Here is a 17,756-nt window from a genome sequence, read left to right as displayed (position 1 = left end):
TCTTCTCTAAGGCCGACACCCCTCTTTGCCGCGTCTCCGGCACCGACGCCCTGTTGTCGCCTCCGACGCCGGCTAGATCTGAGATATGCAGTCCTCTTCCTTTCCTCACACACGTCGGTGAGATCTGAGCCCCTCTCGCCGCCTTCGTCCGGAGCCAGACGCTATTGCATCCAGTGGCATCCACTGGCCGATCCACGACCACCACTGATTGCACAGCTGTGGTCATCCTCCGATCCACGCCGACTAGCGTTTTTGGTGCTGTGCTGGCATACGAGCCACCGTTGTATTTCGGCCTACGCGTTGTTGTGGTCTGTTCAGCCTGCGTACCGATATTATATCCCGGCCTGCGCGCCTACGTCATCTCTCGGCCGGCGTACCGCTATTATCTCTCAGTCGGCCTGTTATTTGCCGGATCCAGGTCACGCTCGACTCTCGGCGGGCAGATCTAGCTCCTCAGCTGGCACATTCATCTATCCTTCAGAGTCGCGACGACTCGATCAGCAACGCAACCAGCTCACCGATCTGTCCGAGGGCACCCCCCGGGGCCAAGGTACGCCATCGTACTCGTCCTACATTTATTTCATGGTTCTGCTATTATTCGATTCCTCATATATTCGTGAGACCCACCTCGAACATCGGGGTACCAGAGACCGGGGAAACCCGGTCGCTGGTCGTAGGTAGCATCGACCGGAGGACTTCGGGTGACTTGGTCAACGTGGAGGACAACTCACCATCCGGGTCATGGAGATACAGTCAACATTCCAGACATATCACGTCGACAGGTCCATTTTCTCAAATTTTCGACAGGAACAAATCACATCGTGAACCATTGATTATATTATATTTTTTTATTTTTATACCATTCTATCTATCTTGTAAATAAGGGTTTTTAGTAGAAATAAAAGATAAAGACAACTTTCTCATAAATTCTTTTCCTCTACTTATTAAAGTATAGCATAATTATCATATTTATCATACTTAACTTTCATATTGTCATATTTGCCATGCTATAACTCAAATTACATTTATAATTACAATAGTTGTATATTATATTTGTAATATTTCTTTCTATGAATTATAATTATCATATTTATCGAACTGAATTTTAATATTGACATATTTGTCATGCTATAACTCAAATTACTTTTATGACTACAATAGTTGTATATTATATTTGTCATATTTCGTTCTATAAATTCTATTGCTTTGCATTGATAAAATTACGTAATTATATCTTTTTTCTCATTTGTTTTTTCTTGTTTCAGAATGGGCTTGCCACACGTTCTCGCCCTGCCATACCCTGCCCAAGGCCATGTCATTCCCCTCATGGAGGTCTGCAACTGCTTGGTGGAACACGGCTTCAAAGTCACCTTCGTCAATACCGAGTTCGACCATAATCGTCTGCTCGCCGCGTTGTCCGCGGAGAGCACCATGGAGCATATCGCTCTGGTCTCTGTCCCTGACGGATTAGGGCCGGGGGAAGACCGGAACGATCTCGGGAGTCTCACGGAAGCATTAATGAACGTGATGCCGCGATGCTTGGAGGAACTAATCGAGAAGAGCAACGAAGCAGAGGATCCGATAACTTGCATGTTGGTGGATGATAGCATGGGATGGGCTCTCGAGGTTGGCCGGAAGAAGGGTCTCCGGTCAGCCGCGTTCTGGCCGGCCGCAGCCCAGATTCTGGCCACTTTTCTGAGCATTCCGGAGTTGATTTCGAGAGGCGTCATCGACGGCGATGGTAACTAATGATTCCAAACAGTTCTCATCCTGCAAAATTAACGGCGGTTTCTATTTTTACAGGCACACCAATCCCAGAACACGAGACGTTCCAGCTCGGTCCCGGCATGCCATTCATCAACGCGTCCCACTTGGTATGGAACCTACTTGGAGATGGCAGAACCAAACAGCTAATCTTCAACCACATCGTCAACAACAACAGGGCCATCGACGTCGCGGAGTTCATCATCTGCAACTCCTTCAAAGAGCTCGAAGAGCCAACCTTCCGTTACAATCCAAAGATTCTTCCCATCGGGCCGCTGGTAACCGGCCTCCGGCCGAACCGCGCCGTGGCGAATTTCTGGCCGGAGGACGCGGCCTGCTTGTCGTGGCTGGACGAGCAGCAGCCGGGTTCCGTCGTCTACGTGGCTTTCGGGAGCTTCACCATCTTCGACCGCCGCCAGTTCCAGGAGTTCGCGCTCGGGCTGGAGGCGACTGGCCGACCGTTCTTGTGGGTGGTCCGGCCCGACCTAACCGGTGACTCTGCCGATGCCTATCCGGATGGATTCAAAGAGCGTGTCGGAGCCAGAGGGAGGGTTGTAGCTTGGGCACCTCAACAGAAGGTGCTGGCCCACCCTTCTGTGGCTTGCTTCGTGTCGCACTGCGGTTGGAACTCCACCATGGAAGGCGTCAGGAACGGGAAGCTCTTCCTCTGTTGGCCATATTTTGGGGACCAATTCCTGAACCAGAGCTACATTTGTGACGATTGGAAGGTGGGTCTGCGCATGACGCCTGACGAGAGTGGGATCGTTAAGCGGGAACAGGTGAAATCCAAGGTAGAAGAGTTGCTTTCGAACGAGGAGATGAGAGCAAGGGCATCGATGTTGAAGGAGAACGCTCAGCGTAACATTAACGAAGGAGGCGCTTCGTTCGAGAATCTGAAGACCTTTATGGATGCTTTCAAAGCATAGCGATTTAGTGATTCGAAGAACAAATAAAATGCTTGATTTCTTCTCCCAAATTTGATGTTTTCTTATGGCTGATAGAAGTAATAAAAGCTACAAAACTCATGTGGTGGCCAAAGGTTAATGTTGACTTCAATAATATGTTTAGTCCTGTAACTAAAATTACGACGGCTAGATTATTATTATTTATAGTATTAACATTGACAGCTAGATGTTTGCTATCTAGGTATATGTTAAGAGGTTCTTTTATCCCTAAGATGATCTTGTCTCTATTTTACAAATGCAATAACAAATTTATAATATTTTTCTTATTATTTATATAATGACATTTTAAGAACTAGTAGTAAATTAATGAACTATCACTGTTATGGTCCGAGAACGTGGGTGGATTAATTCTCAAATAATTTGGCTAATAGGAATATGATAGTTGATGCTCTTCGGAATTTGAGTCAGAGAGATCGTCGAATGAGGTGGATGAAATATTGATCGAATTGTGATATCTCGGAGGGAGTATGCTGAGATGATTTTTATTTTGACCAAGTCGTTAGAAGTCCTCTGGTCAACACTACCTGCAGCCAGAGACCGGATCGCTCCGGTCTCTGGTACCCCGGTGCTTGAGACAGATCCAACAAGTCATCAGAAGACGCACGCCAACGACCTTTATATGTGCCAACGGTCGGATCCTGATCGATTGCATTGCTCCCAATCGATCGGGAAGGCTTTGGATCGATCCACTGATCGATCCAGAGCGCGATCAATGGATCGATCCAGGGCTTATCGCGACAAATCATAGCTTCCCAATCGATCCACTGATCGATTGAGACCTCTGGATCGATCGGCTGATCGATCCAGCAGACTTCTGTGCACTAGCGACATCCTCCCAATTAATCCACTGATCGATTGGGATGAAGGCTTCTCGTGGGGACTCCCCAATTGATCGGCCGATCGATTGGGCTCCAGCCAATCGATTGACTGATCGATCCAGCTGCTGGTTTTTGCCCAAAACCAAGTCTCAAGCCCCTCAAACCAACATCCGGTCAACCTTGACATGTTGGTATATCATGCTTAGCATCTGATCACCCTTGACCAGCTAGGACTCTCTCACCAAGTGTCTAATCAATCCCTTTGACCCACTTGGACTTTTCTCCTCTTGCCAAGTATCCGATCAATCCCTTTGACCTACTTGGACTTTCATCAGATGTCTGGTCAACCTTGACCCATCTGGATTTCCCCGTGCCTAGCTTCACTCACCAGGACTTCCCTTCTGCCTAGCTTCACTCACTAGGACTTCTCTTCTGCCTGGCTTCACTCACAAGGTCTTTCACCTAGCTTCAGTCATTAGGATTTCTCTTCTGCCTAGCTTCACTCACTAGGACTTTCACCTGGCTTCATTGACCAGGATTTTCCTTCTGCCTAGCTTCACTCACTAGGACTTTCACCTGGCTTCACTCACCAGGATTTTCCTCTTGTCTAGCTTCACTCACTAGGACTTTCACCTGGCTTCACTCACCAGGACTTTCACCTGCCTGACTTCACTCACCAGGGCTTTCACCTGGCTTCACTCACCAGGATTTTCCTCTGCCTGGCTTCACTCACCAGGACTTTCACCTAGCTTCACTCACTAGGATTTCCTAACTGCCTAGCTTCACTCACTAGGTCTTTCCTTCTGCCTGGCTTCACTCACCAGGTCTTTCCAGTCAAGTATCCGGTCAACCTTGACCTACTTGACTCTCCATCACAATCTCCACACATGAACAATTGCACATGCAATCTCCATGTGTTGTCTACATGTATTGTCAAATATGTATTGTCAACATGTATTGTCAAACCATCAAAACATAAACATTAAGACTCGAGCTTGACCCAATTCAAGCTCATTCAAACTAGGTCAACCTTGACCTAGGGAATATGCACCAACAATCTCCCCATTTTTGATGTTTGACAATACCACATTTAAGTTAGGTTAATCCCATAGCTTTAACTCCTTTCATGCCATTAGGTAATGAAGACGTAAGTTAAACCCTACATTCTCTCACTAAGAAGGCAAACTCCCTCTTAGATAATGAAGACCTAACTTAAATCCTACATTCTCCCCCTATTGGCACACATCAACAAATTCACCTGTTGAAAACTCTCCCCTTTGAGACTCTCCCCCTGAAGAGTTGCTCATCGTTGTTCACAACTTCACTCGTTGTGATCAACACGATAATGAAGGTCCCATACCCTTCATTATCATCAATGCTCGCCCTTGAGCATTAACAAGGTCCAATAACTCAAATAAAGGTCCCATATTCTTCATTTGTATCGAATGCTCATCCATGAGCATATACCAACTTGAACCACTTGAACAATGAGGATATCCACTCCCCATTAAAGTTTAAACACTCAACCTTGAGCATGTTAAGAAGGTTAACCACCTTCCAAGGTTCATGAAAAATAGTTTTCATGTCCTTAAAGAGTAACTCCCCCTAAAGACATGGTCGTACCTTCTATCATTGCACCAACAATGACTTGGAATCCCTAAACCTTTAGGAAACCTAAATTTAGAAGTTTGAGGTCTATAAATTCAATAATGAAATCAAACCTCAACTTAAACTTCAATTTAGTCTTCCTCAACCAATCCATCCTTGTTTTCAACATGAAAACACCCTTGTTATGTATACACATGTATTTTGAGGGGTTAGGAATGGTTTCCTAAACTAAACTTGGTTTGGAATGCTGAAATCAGGCTTTCCCAGCCAAAATTAGCTTCCTCAATCGATTGGAGTTGGGTCCCAATCGATTGAACCATCTTGAATCGATCCACTGATCGATTCAGGAGGGCTGGATCGATCGGTGGATCGATCCAGGAAGCTTTTGTTCGCGAGAAGCTTGCTCTCAATCGATCGCCAGATCGATTGAGACCCTTCAATCGATCGGGTGATCGATTGAGGTCTGATAGTTGTTGAAATTTCATTTCAGTCAACTTCAGAAACCCCTAGAAAATTCTACAAAATTCTAAAAATCATAAAAATTCGTGTAGACATTATTTAGGGTATATATTATCACGGAAAAATAGTTTTCTGAGAAAATCTTTCATATTTTCAAAGTTTGACACAAACTAGAAAACTTGTAAAAACTTTAGTGTTTTCTTCTAGTTTGTTCCTAACTATTCAATGGTGAGTACTATCAAAAGATAGCCTTCACCAAGGTCTTCCAAAAGCATTTTAAAATGATTTTCAAAACCAATATCCCACCATGTTCCTTGGACTTAATGCACATGACTTGTACATTAGCTTTCCCAATGATGGGAAAACACATAACTATGTGTTTTGATGAACTTAAAACTCAAGGAAATGCACTAAATCAGCATGTTGAGTTTTGTTCATCATCCTAACACCTCACTTGTATCTATTGTGCCCAAAACACATATAAGTCATCTTATAGGTCTTTGTGAGATGTAAAATTTTAGTTTTACCCTAGTCTAGGGATCATGCATATCTATCTAGGCATTTTGTGGATATTGAACATCCACCTAGGATGTCACTTGTTGATACTTGTTGATAAATGTCATTTGTCCTTAATTTTAAGGAAATAAATATAATGCATGATAATGTTATGGTATACATCAAAAAGAAATAATTTTTAAAAGAAAATTTCCTATAACTACATGATGTATGTATGTCATAACATGGTATTTTTGTGTTTTTCATCATAATGTATGAATGCAAAAATAATCATGATGTCATGGCATATAATGAGCAAACAATCATGACAAGGTTTAGCATAAATAAAATACCTAGATTACCTACCTAAGTATCTTTAACCCTTATCTAAGTTAAAAATTAAACCTAGATTGCCCTCTAAACGCTCCAGGAAAATGCCAAAATCTAAATTGGCATTTCTAGTTCTCTTGATTGACTTATGCCAATTGAAATTAAACTTATTCCTCAAGTGTTGGCATATTTCGTTCTTCCACAAGAGTAACACTAAGAAAATACCAAAATCCCAACTTGGTATTTCCTTATGTTTTCCCAATATGTGCCATTTTAAAATAAAATCAATACTTCTCAAATTTTACACTTTTTACTTTTTCAAAGAGTAAATGATAAATCAATTTCATTTTCAAAAGTTAATAATAACCTTGAAAATGCTCCTTGAGTGTCAATTTCTTCAAAGTTGGGTTAACTACCCTTCTTCTTAGAGTTGACACTCTCTAACCCATCTATGGGGTAGAGAAAATGCTCTTAGGAACCCAAAACCTATTGGTGCTCCTTGGATACTCTAGGTATTCACTAGGGATAACTTCCCTAGATACCTTCCTAGTGACCTTGTTTGGCTTCTTAGAAGCCTTGGTCACCTTTTCTAGGTCAACCCTAGGGATTTCTTTCCTTGTGACCTTTTTAGTGACTTTGTTAGACTTCTTAGAAGTCTTAGTCACTTTAGTTGCAAAAATACTCCTAGGGATAACTTCCCTTGTACTTTTGACTTGACCCTTAGACCTAGGGTTGGTTCCATAACTATATGGAACCCTATGGTAAGACATTTCATCCTTCTTAGCCTTAGGTTTGTATCCCAAACATCTATGGCCATTGGATGACCCTTGTTGTACTCCTAGACCTAGGTTTTGCTCATTTTGCTCTTTTAGGATATTTTCCATCATTTTCAGGGTCTTTTATAGTTTGTCAAGTCTTGACCTCAAGACTTGATTTTCCATCACTAAGTCCTTAGTTTTTGGTTTTCCATTAAGTCCATGAGCATTTTTGTTTCTAGGCTTGTAGCTAAAATCCTTAGAGTTCTTGCCTAAAATTTCCTCTACCTTTCTAAACCTAGGTTGAGAGGTTTTAGCATGAAAAGCTACATGATTTTCCTTAACTTTATCATGCCTCTTATTTTCATGGTAAATATCATTAAAATGATATAGGTTAGAACTAGCATGTTTTTTACCATAATTTAAAGGGGTAGACTCAATAAAAGTTACCTTTCTTTTTACCTTGGAGGCTCCCCCTTGAATCGAGCTTCCTTCTTGAGCCTTGACCACCTTCTTCCCCTTAAGGCATTGACTTCGGTAATGCCCTCTTTGTTGGCACAAGAAGCACACAATGTGCTCCTTGCTCTTCTTTGTTATGGGGATGGCCTCCTTAGGCTTCTCTTTGCCCTTGGGTGCCACTTGACCCTTCTTCTTGGCCAAGTTGGGGCACTTGCTCTTGTAGTGCCCATTCTCCCTACACTCAAAACATATACTATGATTTTTATTATTAATTGAGATATTTTTACCTTCACATGTAGGGATGACACTTGGTCCTCCATGTGATGTGGATGTAGAGACTTCCTCTTGATCCGATAGCGATGATCCTCCATTTGATTTGACTTGACTTGTGGAGGTGGAAGCTTCTTCATCCTCTTCTTCTTTTGACCCGGATGTGGAGGCTTCTTCTTCTCCTTGATCCGGTGTCACCAAAATTTGCTCCCCCTCAATCCTAGAGGTGGAGGCTTCTTTTCTTCATCATCCTCTTGCACATTAAACAAGGAATATGCTCCTTCCTTGTTCTTTTGGTTGTACTCCTTCGAGGATGATGCTTCTTGGACTTCTTCTTCTTCGGAAGTTGACATCTCTCAACCTCGGAGTACTCCTCTTGGTCTTGCTCCAATGAGTCGCCCTCTTTGGATTCCTCTTGATTCGGTACAGTGGAGGGTTCTTCATGGAGCTTAGCCAACTTGCTCCAAAGTTCTTTGGCATCTTCATATTGTCCAATTTTGCATAGAATTGTGCTAGGCAATAAATTAACCAATAATTTGGTTATCTTGTCATTCGCTTCACACCTTTAGACTTGCTCCCAGCTCCATTTGCTCCTCTTGAAAACTTTGCCCTTTGAATTCGTTGGAGCTTCGAAGCCTTCCATAAGAGCAAACCATTGCTCTATCTCCACCATTAAGAAGTTTTCGATCCTTGATTTCCAAAGATCGAAGCTTGTAGATGTGTACGGTGGAGCCACCCTTGTGTCAAATCCAAGTCCATCTTGGAATTGCATCTTGAAGTTGAGCTTCTTAAATTCTTTGACTTTGATAATTTTGCTCCAACTTCTTCACCCTCTAGATCTTTTTGTTATGTTTGCCCCTTCCGGCGATGATTCAGGTGAAGAGCGACCTCGCTCTGATACCACTTGTTGAGACCGAAAATGTAGCTAGAGGGGGGGCTGAATAGCTCGGTGCATGCTAGTTGCTCTTCATTGCTTGTTTCTTCAAAGATATACAGTGGAAATACAAGAAACAACTACAACAATGCTAACAAATGGATTTTACTTGGTATCCACCTCACAAGATGTGACTAGTCCAAGGATCCACGTACTCACACACCCTCCACTATGAATAACACTCCTTTGTGGTTACTACCAAAGGCGGAGAAGCCCTACACCACTCTCAGTACAAGAAGAAGAAAGGGAAATACATGATAAGAAAAAGCTTACAAGATGTACAGTAAAAACCCTAACCCTAACTTCTTGTTGTAGTCCGCCTCTTGATCTTGGATCACCAGCAAACCTTGCTCCAAGAACTCTTCAAGAACTGGCGGTAGAGTAGAGAAACACTGTGGAGTCGCCTGTGAAGATCAGAGCTGTATGCGTGAAGTCTCTGCTGAAGAAGACGCACGCCAACGACCTTATTTGCGCCAACAGTCGGATCCCGATCGATTGAATTACTCCCAATCAATCGAGGAGGCTTTGGATCGATCTACTGATCGATCCAGAGCGCCTCTATGCTCTCAGGAAATGTCTGGATCGATCAACGGATCGATCCAGGGCTTATCGCGACAAATTGCAGCTTCCCAATCGATCCACTGATCGATTGGGACCTCTGGATCGATCGGCTGATCGATCTAGCAGACTTCTGTGCGCTCGCGACTGCCTCCCAATCGATCCATTGATTGATTGGGACGAAGGCTTCTCGCGGGGACTCCCCAATTGATCGGCCGATCGATTGGGCTCTAGCCAATCGATCGGCTGATCGATCCAGCTGCTGGTTTTTGCCCAAAACCAAGTCCTAAGCCCCTCAAACCAACATTCGGTCAACCTTGACCTGTTGGTACATCATGCCTAGCATCTGGTCACCCTTGACCAGCTAGGACTCTCTCACCAAGTGTCTGATCAATCCCTTTGACCCACTTGGACTTTTCTCCTTTTGCCAAGTATCCGATCAATTCCTTTGACCTACTTGGACTTTCATCAGATGTCTGGTCAACCTTGACCCATCTGGATTTCCCCGTGCCTGGCTTCACTCACTAGGACTTCCCTTTTGTCTAGCTTCACTCACTAGGACTTCTCTTCTGCCTGGCTTCACTCACCAGGTCTTTCACCTAGCTTCACTCACTAGGATTTCTCTTATGCCTAGCTTCACTCACTAGGACTTTCACCTAGCTTCACTAACCAGGATTTTCCTTCTGCCTAGCTTCACTCACTAGGACTTTCACCTGGCTTCACTCACCAGAATTTTCTTCCTGCCTAACTTCACTCATTAGGACTTTCACCTGGCTTCACTCACCAGGACTTTCACCTGCCTGGTTTCACTCACCAGGGCTTTCACCTGGTTTCACTCACCAGGATTTTTCCTCTGTCTGGCTTCACTCACCAGGACTTTCACCTAGCTTCACTCACTAGAATTTCCTCACTGCCTAGCTTCACTCACTAGGTCTTTCCTTCTGCCTGGCTTCACTCACCAGGTCTTTCCAGTCAAGTATCCGGTCAACCTTGACCTACTTGACTCTCCATCACAATCTCCACACATGAACAATTACACCTGTAATCTCCATGTGTTGTCTACATGTATTGTCAAACATGTATTGTCAACATGTATTGTCAAACCATCAAAACATAAACATTAAGACTCTAGCTTAACCCAATTCAAGCTCAGTCAAACTAGGTCAACCTTGACCTGGGGAATATGCACCAACAATTTACTGTGCCTTTAATGTGTTGATCGTTCGGTCGATCGATCCTCTAGTTCGGTCGACCGATTAGTAAGCTTTCCTCCTTTTCTTCTTCTCGATTTAGACTATGCTGAGTCATCAGAGTTCGGTCGACCGATCCTTTGGTTCGGTCGGCCGATCATGTCGAACCTGCAACACAGAGTTAAACAGAGTATTCCTGCAACACAAAGGTTAGCACAGAATATATAATGCATGAGTAATATTAGACAATAAAACTATCTTGATCTCAACTTGGAAACCTTCCCGGTTTCTTCAGTTGGATCAGCGACCTTAGGTTATTCCTTTAGGAACACGATCTCACTATCACTTCTCCAGTTGTATACCTCAACTTACCAGCCAAACATTGATCCTCCAGATCTTAGTTTGGACTTTTCCTGCTTAGTGTCTAATCGCCTGATCCACTAAGATTTTTCCTGCAATACTACATTAGCCAACAACAATAATAGTAACACAGAATACTCTGGTAAACACAAACCTAGATTTATCGAGATCCGCTAGTCGGGTCGACTGCGCGCGATTGACCAGAAACCATCCAATCAACCTTGCTTAGAGTTCACTCCTCCAAAACTTCTCGCTACCTAAGGTTATCTCCCCCCTAGGATTTTCACCACTTGACTTCACTCACCAAGACTTAGTATTCGGCTACCCAAGGATCAGGTCCTCCAGACCTATCCACCTGGCTTCCACGATCTACCGAGATTTCCCTTGCCTAGCCTGCAACTATGACTTTCCAAGACTCAGTATTCGGCTACCCAAGGATCAGGTCCTCCAGACCTATCCACCTGGCTTCCATGATATACCAAGATTTCCTTTGCCTAGCCTACAACTAGGACTTTCCATGATCAAGCTCCATACTTAAACATATTTGTCAGACATTAAAACCTTGGAGGTTGATTGCATCAACAACTCTGATTCAATTTTATGCTAAAGAAATTTTTTTAAATGAGCGATATCCAACCCCCCCCCCCCCCCCCAAATCACTATTTTAATCCTTCAATTAGTATCAAAGCCTAGTAGGGACTGACACATAGACCATATCCTAAATCATATGGGTATAAGATAAGTGAAAGGAACAAGATGTACTAATAACTGTAATTGCTGAAGGGTTCAAAATCATTTTGGAATTAACTATGATTTTTTGTTAATCAGTAATCATGATGTACTACTAGGTGTCACTCATGATCGATTTATAATTAATAGTTAATTATATATGACTAATATAAATAGGAAATTATTGGGTCATACACACTACGAGTATATCCGAGAAACTTAACACAAATTTGAGAATTAGAATAAAGGTTCATAACTATGCACCATGACATACAACATTCATAATAAATCTATGGCATAAATTTATTAAGATACTAAACATGATTTATGAGTCGCAACCTCACGACAGTTCTCTTTATAGCCAAGACCGCCAAGATGAATCTGAGACCACCCTTGTACTCATTGTACCGAGCCTCAACCTTGTTGTTCTAAACATGATTTGCTTTCAACATTTAGAGCAAAAACAACATGAGTTGCTGTTCACAATTGTTTTCACTGTTTCATCAGCAAAAATTTATTGATTGGAGCAAAAGTAACGTCTAGCAGCAATCACAAGTTGCTAATCACATTTTGATTGCTAGACGTTAACTTGGTCCACGGATCAAGTTGTTGTTCCACATCTCAATAAGCAACTGTTGCTTATTGGAGCAAAAAAACAACAGTCATTGTCCATGTTTAGAGCAAAAACAAATGTCCAACAGTAACATACAATTGTGCAAATCATAATAAACGCATGTTCTACATCTATATCACATATAAAATAAAACTACAACGAAGTATGTGTATATGCAAATGACTATGATACCACTGTAGAGATCTTATACATAAAAAATATATAATGCAATGGAAAAGGATCCCTCTAGAGATCTTTATGAATACTGTATACTACATTCTTGCTAGTCTATCACATAGAATCATTACCTTTGTTGTGTGAACCAGTACTCCCGATAGCAACTTGGTTCAGATGCAGATCTCAGCATGATCAAGTGTTCACATCTTTACGACATCCACACGAACACATTCTCTGGTCCATCTCAGGAACTCACGACTTGGAGAAGAAACAACCTCGGTTGTGCTAGCAACTACTCAAGGAAGTTTTGGCCAAGAGGAAGAAGAATCAAAATCATCTCAATGAAAATGAATTCCAAAAGCCTTTTGTACTCATCCAAGAAATACCAAAAGTTTTTGTCTCTTTGTCTTCTTTTGATTAATGATGAATTAATCTCTATTCATATTCATTAATCTTAATGGGTTGAATTTAGTATACTGGATTAACCATTAATAGTCTAATCTAAATTCATTTGAGTCTAACTCAATGTGTCTAATTTAGATTAGACTTAACCCTATAATCCATCTCCAAATCATTATATTATATGTGTGTGACCCAATAGACTCTCGTAATATTGACAATGTATTTAAAACTACTTTAGATACATAAGTAATGAATGACATCTAACAATGCATCATTGTTACAGAAGTGACGAGAATGTCGAGATCCAACCTAACCAGTTTGTGTCTATTATCTTGTATGACTCAGTCCTTCTATCTTTGATATCTAGATTGATCAATGAGATATAGACCGTGTCATTATCTTATCAATTTTTATATTTCTTGATCCCTAAGTAGACACACTCAATCAAATAAGCTCAATATATCATATTGACTAATTTGAGCATGATTATGCATTCTTGTATCATACTTAATTAAGGGGCTCATAGATATCACTTCTGTCAAATAGAAGGGATATATTACATCTACATCACTTACATCCCTCTGTATAACTTATTGCATATCTAATGATCGACTTTATAGTCTACCTTGTTATAGGTGACATTTACCGATACCAAAGTACATAACTTTTTATGTGGGGAACTATAACGACTTTAGGTCTAAAGACTATTCATACCAATAGTCACTATGAGAATATTTATGATACTCATATAACGATCTATGAAACATTCTCATGGCGGGTTAATTCAGTACATATTCTCTAATATATATCAATGTACCAACGTGATATCTCATATCCATGACTTATGAGATTAAGTCATCAATCTATATGCTACTTTCAATGCATTAATATTGTCCTTACATATTAATGCTCGATTAGAAATTATTAAAATAGTGTCTATATATATCTACAAGCTCTCACACTTCTCTTTCACTAGCTTTCAACAATATGTCATACAATTGCTAGACTTGTGTTGATGTTTCATTTATATTAGATTGATCAACTGTATTCATCGTGAACCATTAATTATATTACATTATTTCATTTTTTATATCATTCCACCTCTCTTATAAACAAGGAAGCTTTAGCAGACATATCAATAAGGTGGTTAGTAGAAATAAAAGATAAGACAATTCTATAAGAGAGATCTCTCTTTAATTCTTTACCTCTACTAATGAAAGTATACCAAAATCATCATATTTATCATACTTAATTTTCATATTGTCATATTTGCCATGCTATAACTCAAATTACTTTTATAATTACAATAGTTGTATATTATATTTGTAATATTTCTTTCTATGAATTATAATTATCATATTTATCGTACTTAATTTTAATATTGTCATATTTGTCATGCTATAACTCAAATTACTGTTATACTTTTATGATTACAATAGTATATTATATTTGTCATATTTCGTTGGATAAATTCTATTGTATTGCATTGATAAAATTAAGTAATTATCTTTTTTTCTCAATTTTTTTTTTCTTGTTCTCTTTGCTTCTCCCTCTCTACCTCTCTCTCTTGTTTCAGAATGGGCTTGCCACACGTTCTCGCCCTGCCATACCCTGCTCAAGGCCATGTCATTCCCCTCATGGAGGTCTGCAACTGCTTGGTGGATTACGGCTTCAAGGTCACCTTCGTCAATACCGAGTTCAACCACAAGCGTCTGCTTGCCGCGTTGTCCACGGAGAGCACCATGGAGCATATCGCTCTGGTCTCGGTCCCTGACGGATTAGGGCCGGAGGAAGACCGGAACGATCTTGGGAATCTCACGGAAGCATTAATGAACGTGATGCCGCGATGCTTGGAGGAAATAATCGAGAAGAGCAACGAAGCAGAGGATCCGATAACTTGCATGTTGGTGGATGATGGCATGAGATGGGCGCTCGAGCTTGGCCGGAAGAAGAGTCTCCGGTATGCCGCGTTCTGGCCGGCCGCAGCCCAGATGCTGGCCACTTTGCAGAGCTTTCCGGAGTTGGTTTCGAAAGGCGTCATCGACGGCGATGGTAACTAATGATTCCAAACACTTTTCATCCTGCAAAATTAACGGCGGTTTCTATTTTTACAGGCAACCTAATCTCAGAGACGTTCCAACTCGGTCCCGGCATGTCATTCATCAACGCGTCCCACTTGTTATGGAACCTACTTGGAGATGGCAGAACGAAAAAGCAAATCTTCAACCGCATGGTCAAAAACAGTGCTAGCAGGGCTTTCGACGTCGTCCCGGAGTTCATCATTTGCAACTCCTTCAAAGAGCTCGAAGAGCCAACCTTCCGTTACAATCCAAAGATTCTTCCCATCGGGCCCCTGGTAACCGGCCTCCGGCCGAACCGCGCCGTGGGGAATTTCTGGCCGGAGGACGCGGCCTGCTTGTCGTGGCTGGACGAGCAGCAGCCGGGTTCCGTCGTCTACGTGGCTTTCGGGAGCTTCACCATCTTCGACCGCCGCCAGTTCCAGGAGTTCGCGCTCGGGTTGGAGGCGACTGGCCGACCGTTCTTGTGGGTGGTCCGGCCCGACCTCACCGGCGACTCTGCCGATGCTTATCCGGATGGATTCAAAGAGCGTGTCGGAGACAGAGGGAGGGTTGTGGCTTGGGCACCTCAACAGAAGGTGCTGGCCCACCCTTCTGTCGCTTGCTTCGTGTCTCACTGCGGTTGGAACTCCACCATGGAAGGCGTCAGGAACGGGAAGCTCTTCCTCTGTTGGCCATATTTTGCGGACCAATTCCTGAACCAGAACTACATTTGTGACGATTGGAAGGTGGGTCTGCGCATGACACCTGACGAGAGTGGGATCGTTAAGCGGGAACAGGTGAAATCCAAGGTAGAAGAGTTGCTTTCAGACGAGGAGATGAGAGCAAGGGCATCGATGTTGAAAGAGAACGCTCAGAAAAACATTAACGATGGAGGCGTTTCGTTCGAGAATTTTAGGACGTTTATGGATGCTTTCAAAGCATAGGGATTTACTGATTCGAAGAACAAATAAAATGCTTGATATCTTCTCACAAATTTGATGTTTTCTTATGGCTGATTGAAGTACTAAAAGCTAAAAAATTCATGTGGTGGCCAAAGGTTAATGTTGACTTCAACAATATGTTTAGTCTTGTAATTAAAATTACGACGGCTAGATTATTATTATTTATAGTATTAACATTGACAGCTAGATGTTTTCAATATTTTTTTTATGAGATAACTATCTAATTAGCTATATGTTAAGAGGTTCTTTTATCCCCAAGACTATCTTGTCTCTATTTTACAAATGCAATAACAAATTTATAATATTTTTCTTATTTATATAATGACATTTTAAGAGCTAGTAGTAAATTAAAGAACTTCACTGTTATGCTCCAAGAACGCGGGGTGGGTCAATTCTCAAATAATTGGGCTAATTGTAGTATCATAGTCTTGATATGCGACTATCATACTTATAACGACACGAGGATGAGTATAGATTCTATATTCAATTAATTTACTGTCTTCATTCCAAAATATCATACAATTATTAATGTAACACTTAATCTTCTCTACAAGCAAACCTAAACTCCTCATCAATTTTCTTGTTGTAGAAACTATTAGTCATTGGATGATTAACATGGAGCAACTCTGACATCAATTGACAAATGTTATCATAACATCATTCTGAGAAATGATGTTACCTTGATGTTCAATAAGCTTGCAGTAGTTGATAGTTAGGAATGATCATATGGAGTGTCTTCCCACACTTCACTATCACTTGCCTTTAACATGTCATACAATTACTGAACTTCAGGTATTGGTATTTCATCTATATTGGAATAATCAACTGTATTCATCACATTGTGAACCATTGATTGCATTGCATTCTCATTAAATGATGATGCCTTAGAGTAGTTGTGTCAGATGAAGAAGCAACCGAAATTCCAATCCGATGAGACAAATAAGGCTCTCTGTGACAGTACTAGTTATAGTAATTAGGAACAAATTCTTTCACATAGATGTACTTTCATAGTGTCCTCATAACAAAAAACTTCATTTCTACATTTGGAGTAATCACACGAACAATATAACTCGACACCATTTATACATTCCGAATGACTCTTTGTAAAGTTCACAAACTGTTCAACTCCAACAAAATATGTTAGTATTAGCCTTAGTACCAATTATGAGATGATTGTAAAGCGCTCATTTTGTATCATATTTCATTATTAATAAAGGCAAAGTTGGTTATTATATTTACTTCAATTCAATGCCGAATGAATAAGTATAATAATGTCCTAGAGTAGGAGGTTCTGATCTACAATATATCAATTGGTTGAATTGATAGTGAGATATTGTAGATATACATAGAACACTACACTTAACTATTCCTAGTCAAGTATTAATATGCAAGGACAATATTAATGCGTTGAGACTAGCATGTAGGTCAACGGATGACTTAATCTCACAAGTCATGGATATGAGATATTAGGTTGACACATGCGTATATATTAGAGAATATATACTGAATGACCCGCCATGAGAATGTTTCATGGATCGTTATATAAGTGTCATAAATATTCTCATGTGACTATTAGTATAAATAGTCCTTAGACCCGAAGTCACTACGGTTCCCTACATAAGGAGTTGTATATATTAGTATCGACAAACGTCACTCGTACGTAATTATAACAAGGTGGATCATAAAGTCGATCACTGGGTATGCAATAAGTTATGCGGAGGGATGTGAGTGATGTAGATGGGAGCTATCCCTTCCATATAACGGAAGTGTTATCTATGAGACCCTTGATTAGTAGGACATAAGAATGCATGACCATGCTTAAATAAGTCAATATGTGATATTGAGCTT

At 41.2% G+C, this 17,756-nt stretch overlaps 2 protein-coding genes across 2 annotated transcripts; both read left to right on the top strand.

Annotated features, from left to right (window-relative positions):
• The first annotated feature begins 1,266 nt into the window (after positions 1–1,266).
• Positions 1,267–2,743, top strand: LOC121977336 (UDP-glycosyltransferase 83A1-like). The gene is made up of 2 exons (XM_042529919.1): positions 1,267–1,741; positions 1,804–2,743. Exons 1-2 carry the CDS (start codon positions 1,267–1,269, stop codon positions 2,688–2,690), a joined length of 1,362 nt encoding a protein of 453 aa, XP_042385853.1. The 3' UTR covers positions 2,691–2,743.
• An 11,720-nt stretch (positions 2,744–14,463) lies between these two features.
• On the top strand, positions 14,464–15,890 carry LOC121977335 (UDP-glycosyltransferase 83A1-like). The gene is made up of 2 exons (XM_042529918.1): positions 14,464–14,938; positions 15,001–15,890. Exons 1-2 carry the CDS (start codon positions 14,464–14,466, stop codon positions 15,888–15,890), a joined length of 1,365 nt encoding a protein of 454 aa, XP_042385852.1.
• Positions 15,891–17,756: the final 1,866 nt, after the last annotated feature.

This window comes from Zingiber officinale, chromosome 4B, assembly GCF_018446385.1.
Source record: "Zingiber officinale cultivar Zhangliang chromosome 4B, Zo_v1.1, whole genome shotgun sequence".
NCBI classification, from domain to species: domain Eukaryota; kingdom Viridiplantae; phylum Streptophyta; class Magnoliopsida; order Zingiberales; family Zingiberaceae; genus Zingiber; species Zingiber officinale.
The sequence above is the reverse complement of the archived record's forward strand: the minus strand, read 5'-3'. Positions and strand labels throughout refer to the sequence as shown.

Excerpts from the sequence above, each read along its gene's own strand:
- LOC121977336 (XM_042529919.1), top strand. The coding sequence starts at position 1,267 with ATGGGCTTGCCACACGTTCTCGCCCTGCCATACCCTGCCCAAGGCCAT. Across the intron at positions 1,742-1,803 it reads AGGCGTCATCGACGGCGATG|GCACACCAATCCCAGAACAC; the intron begins GTAACTAATGAT and ends CTATTTTTACAG.
- LOC121977335 (XM_042529918.1), top strand. The coding sequence starts at position 14,464 with ATGGGCTTGCCACACGTTCTCGCCCTGCCATACCCTGCTCAAGGCCAT. Across the intron at positions 14,939-15,000 it reads AGGCGTCATCGACGGCGATG|GCAACCTAATCTCAGAGACG; the intron begins GTAACTAATGAT and ends CTATTTTTACAG.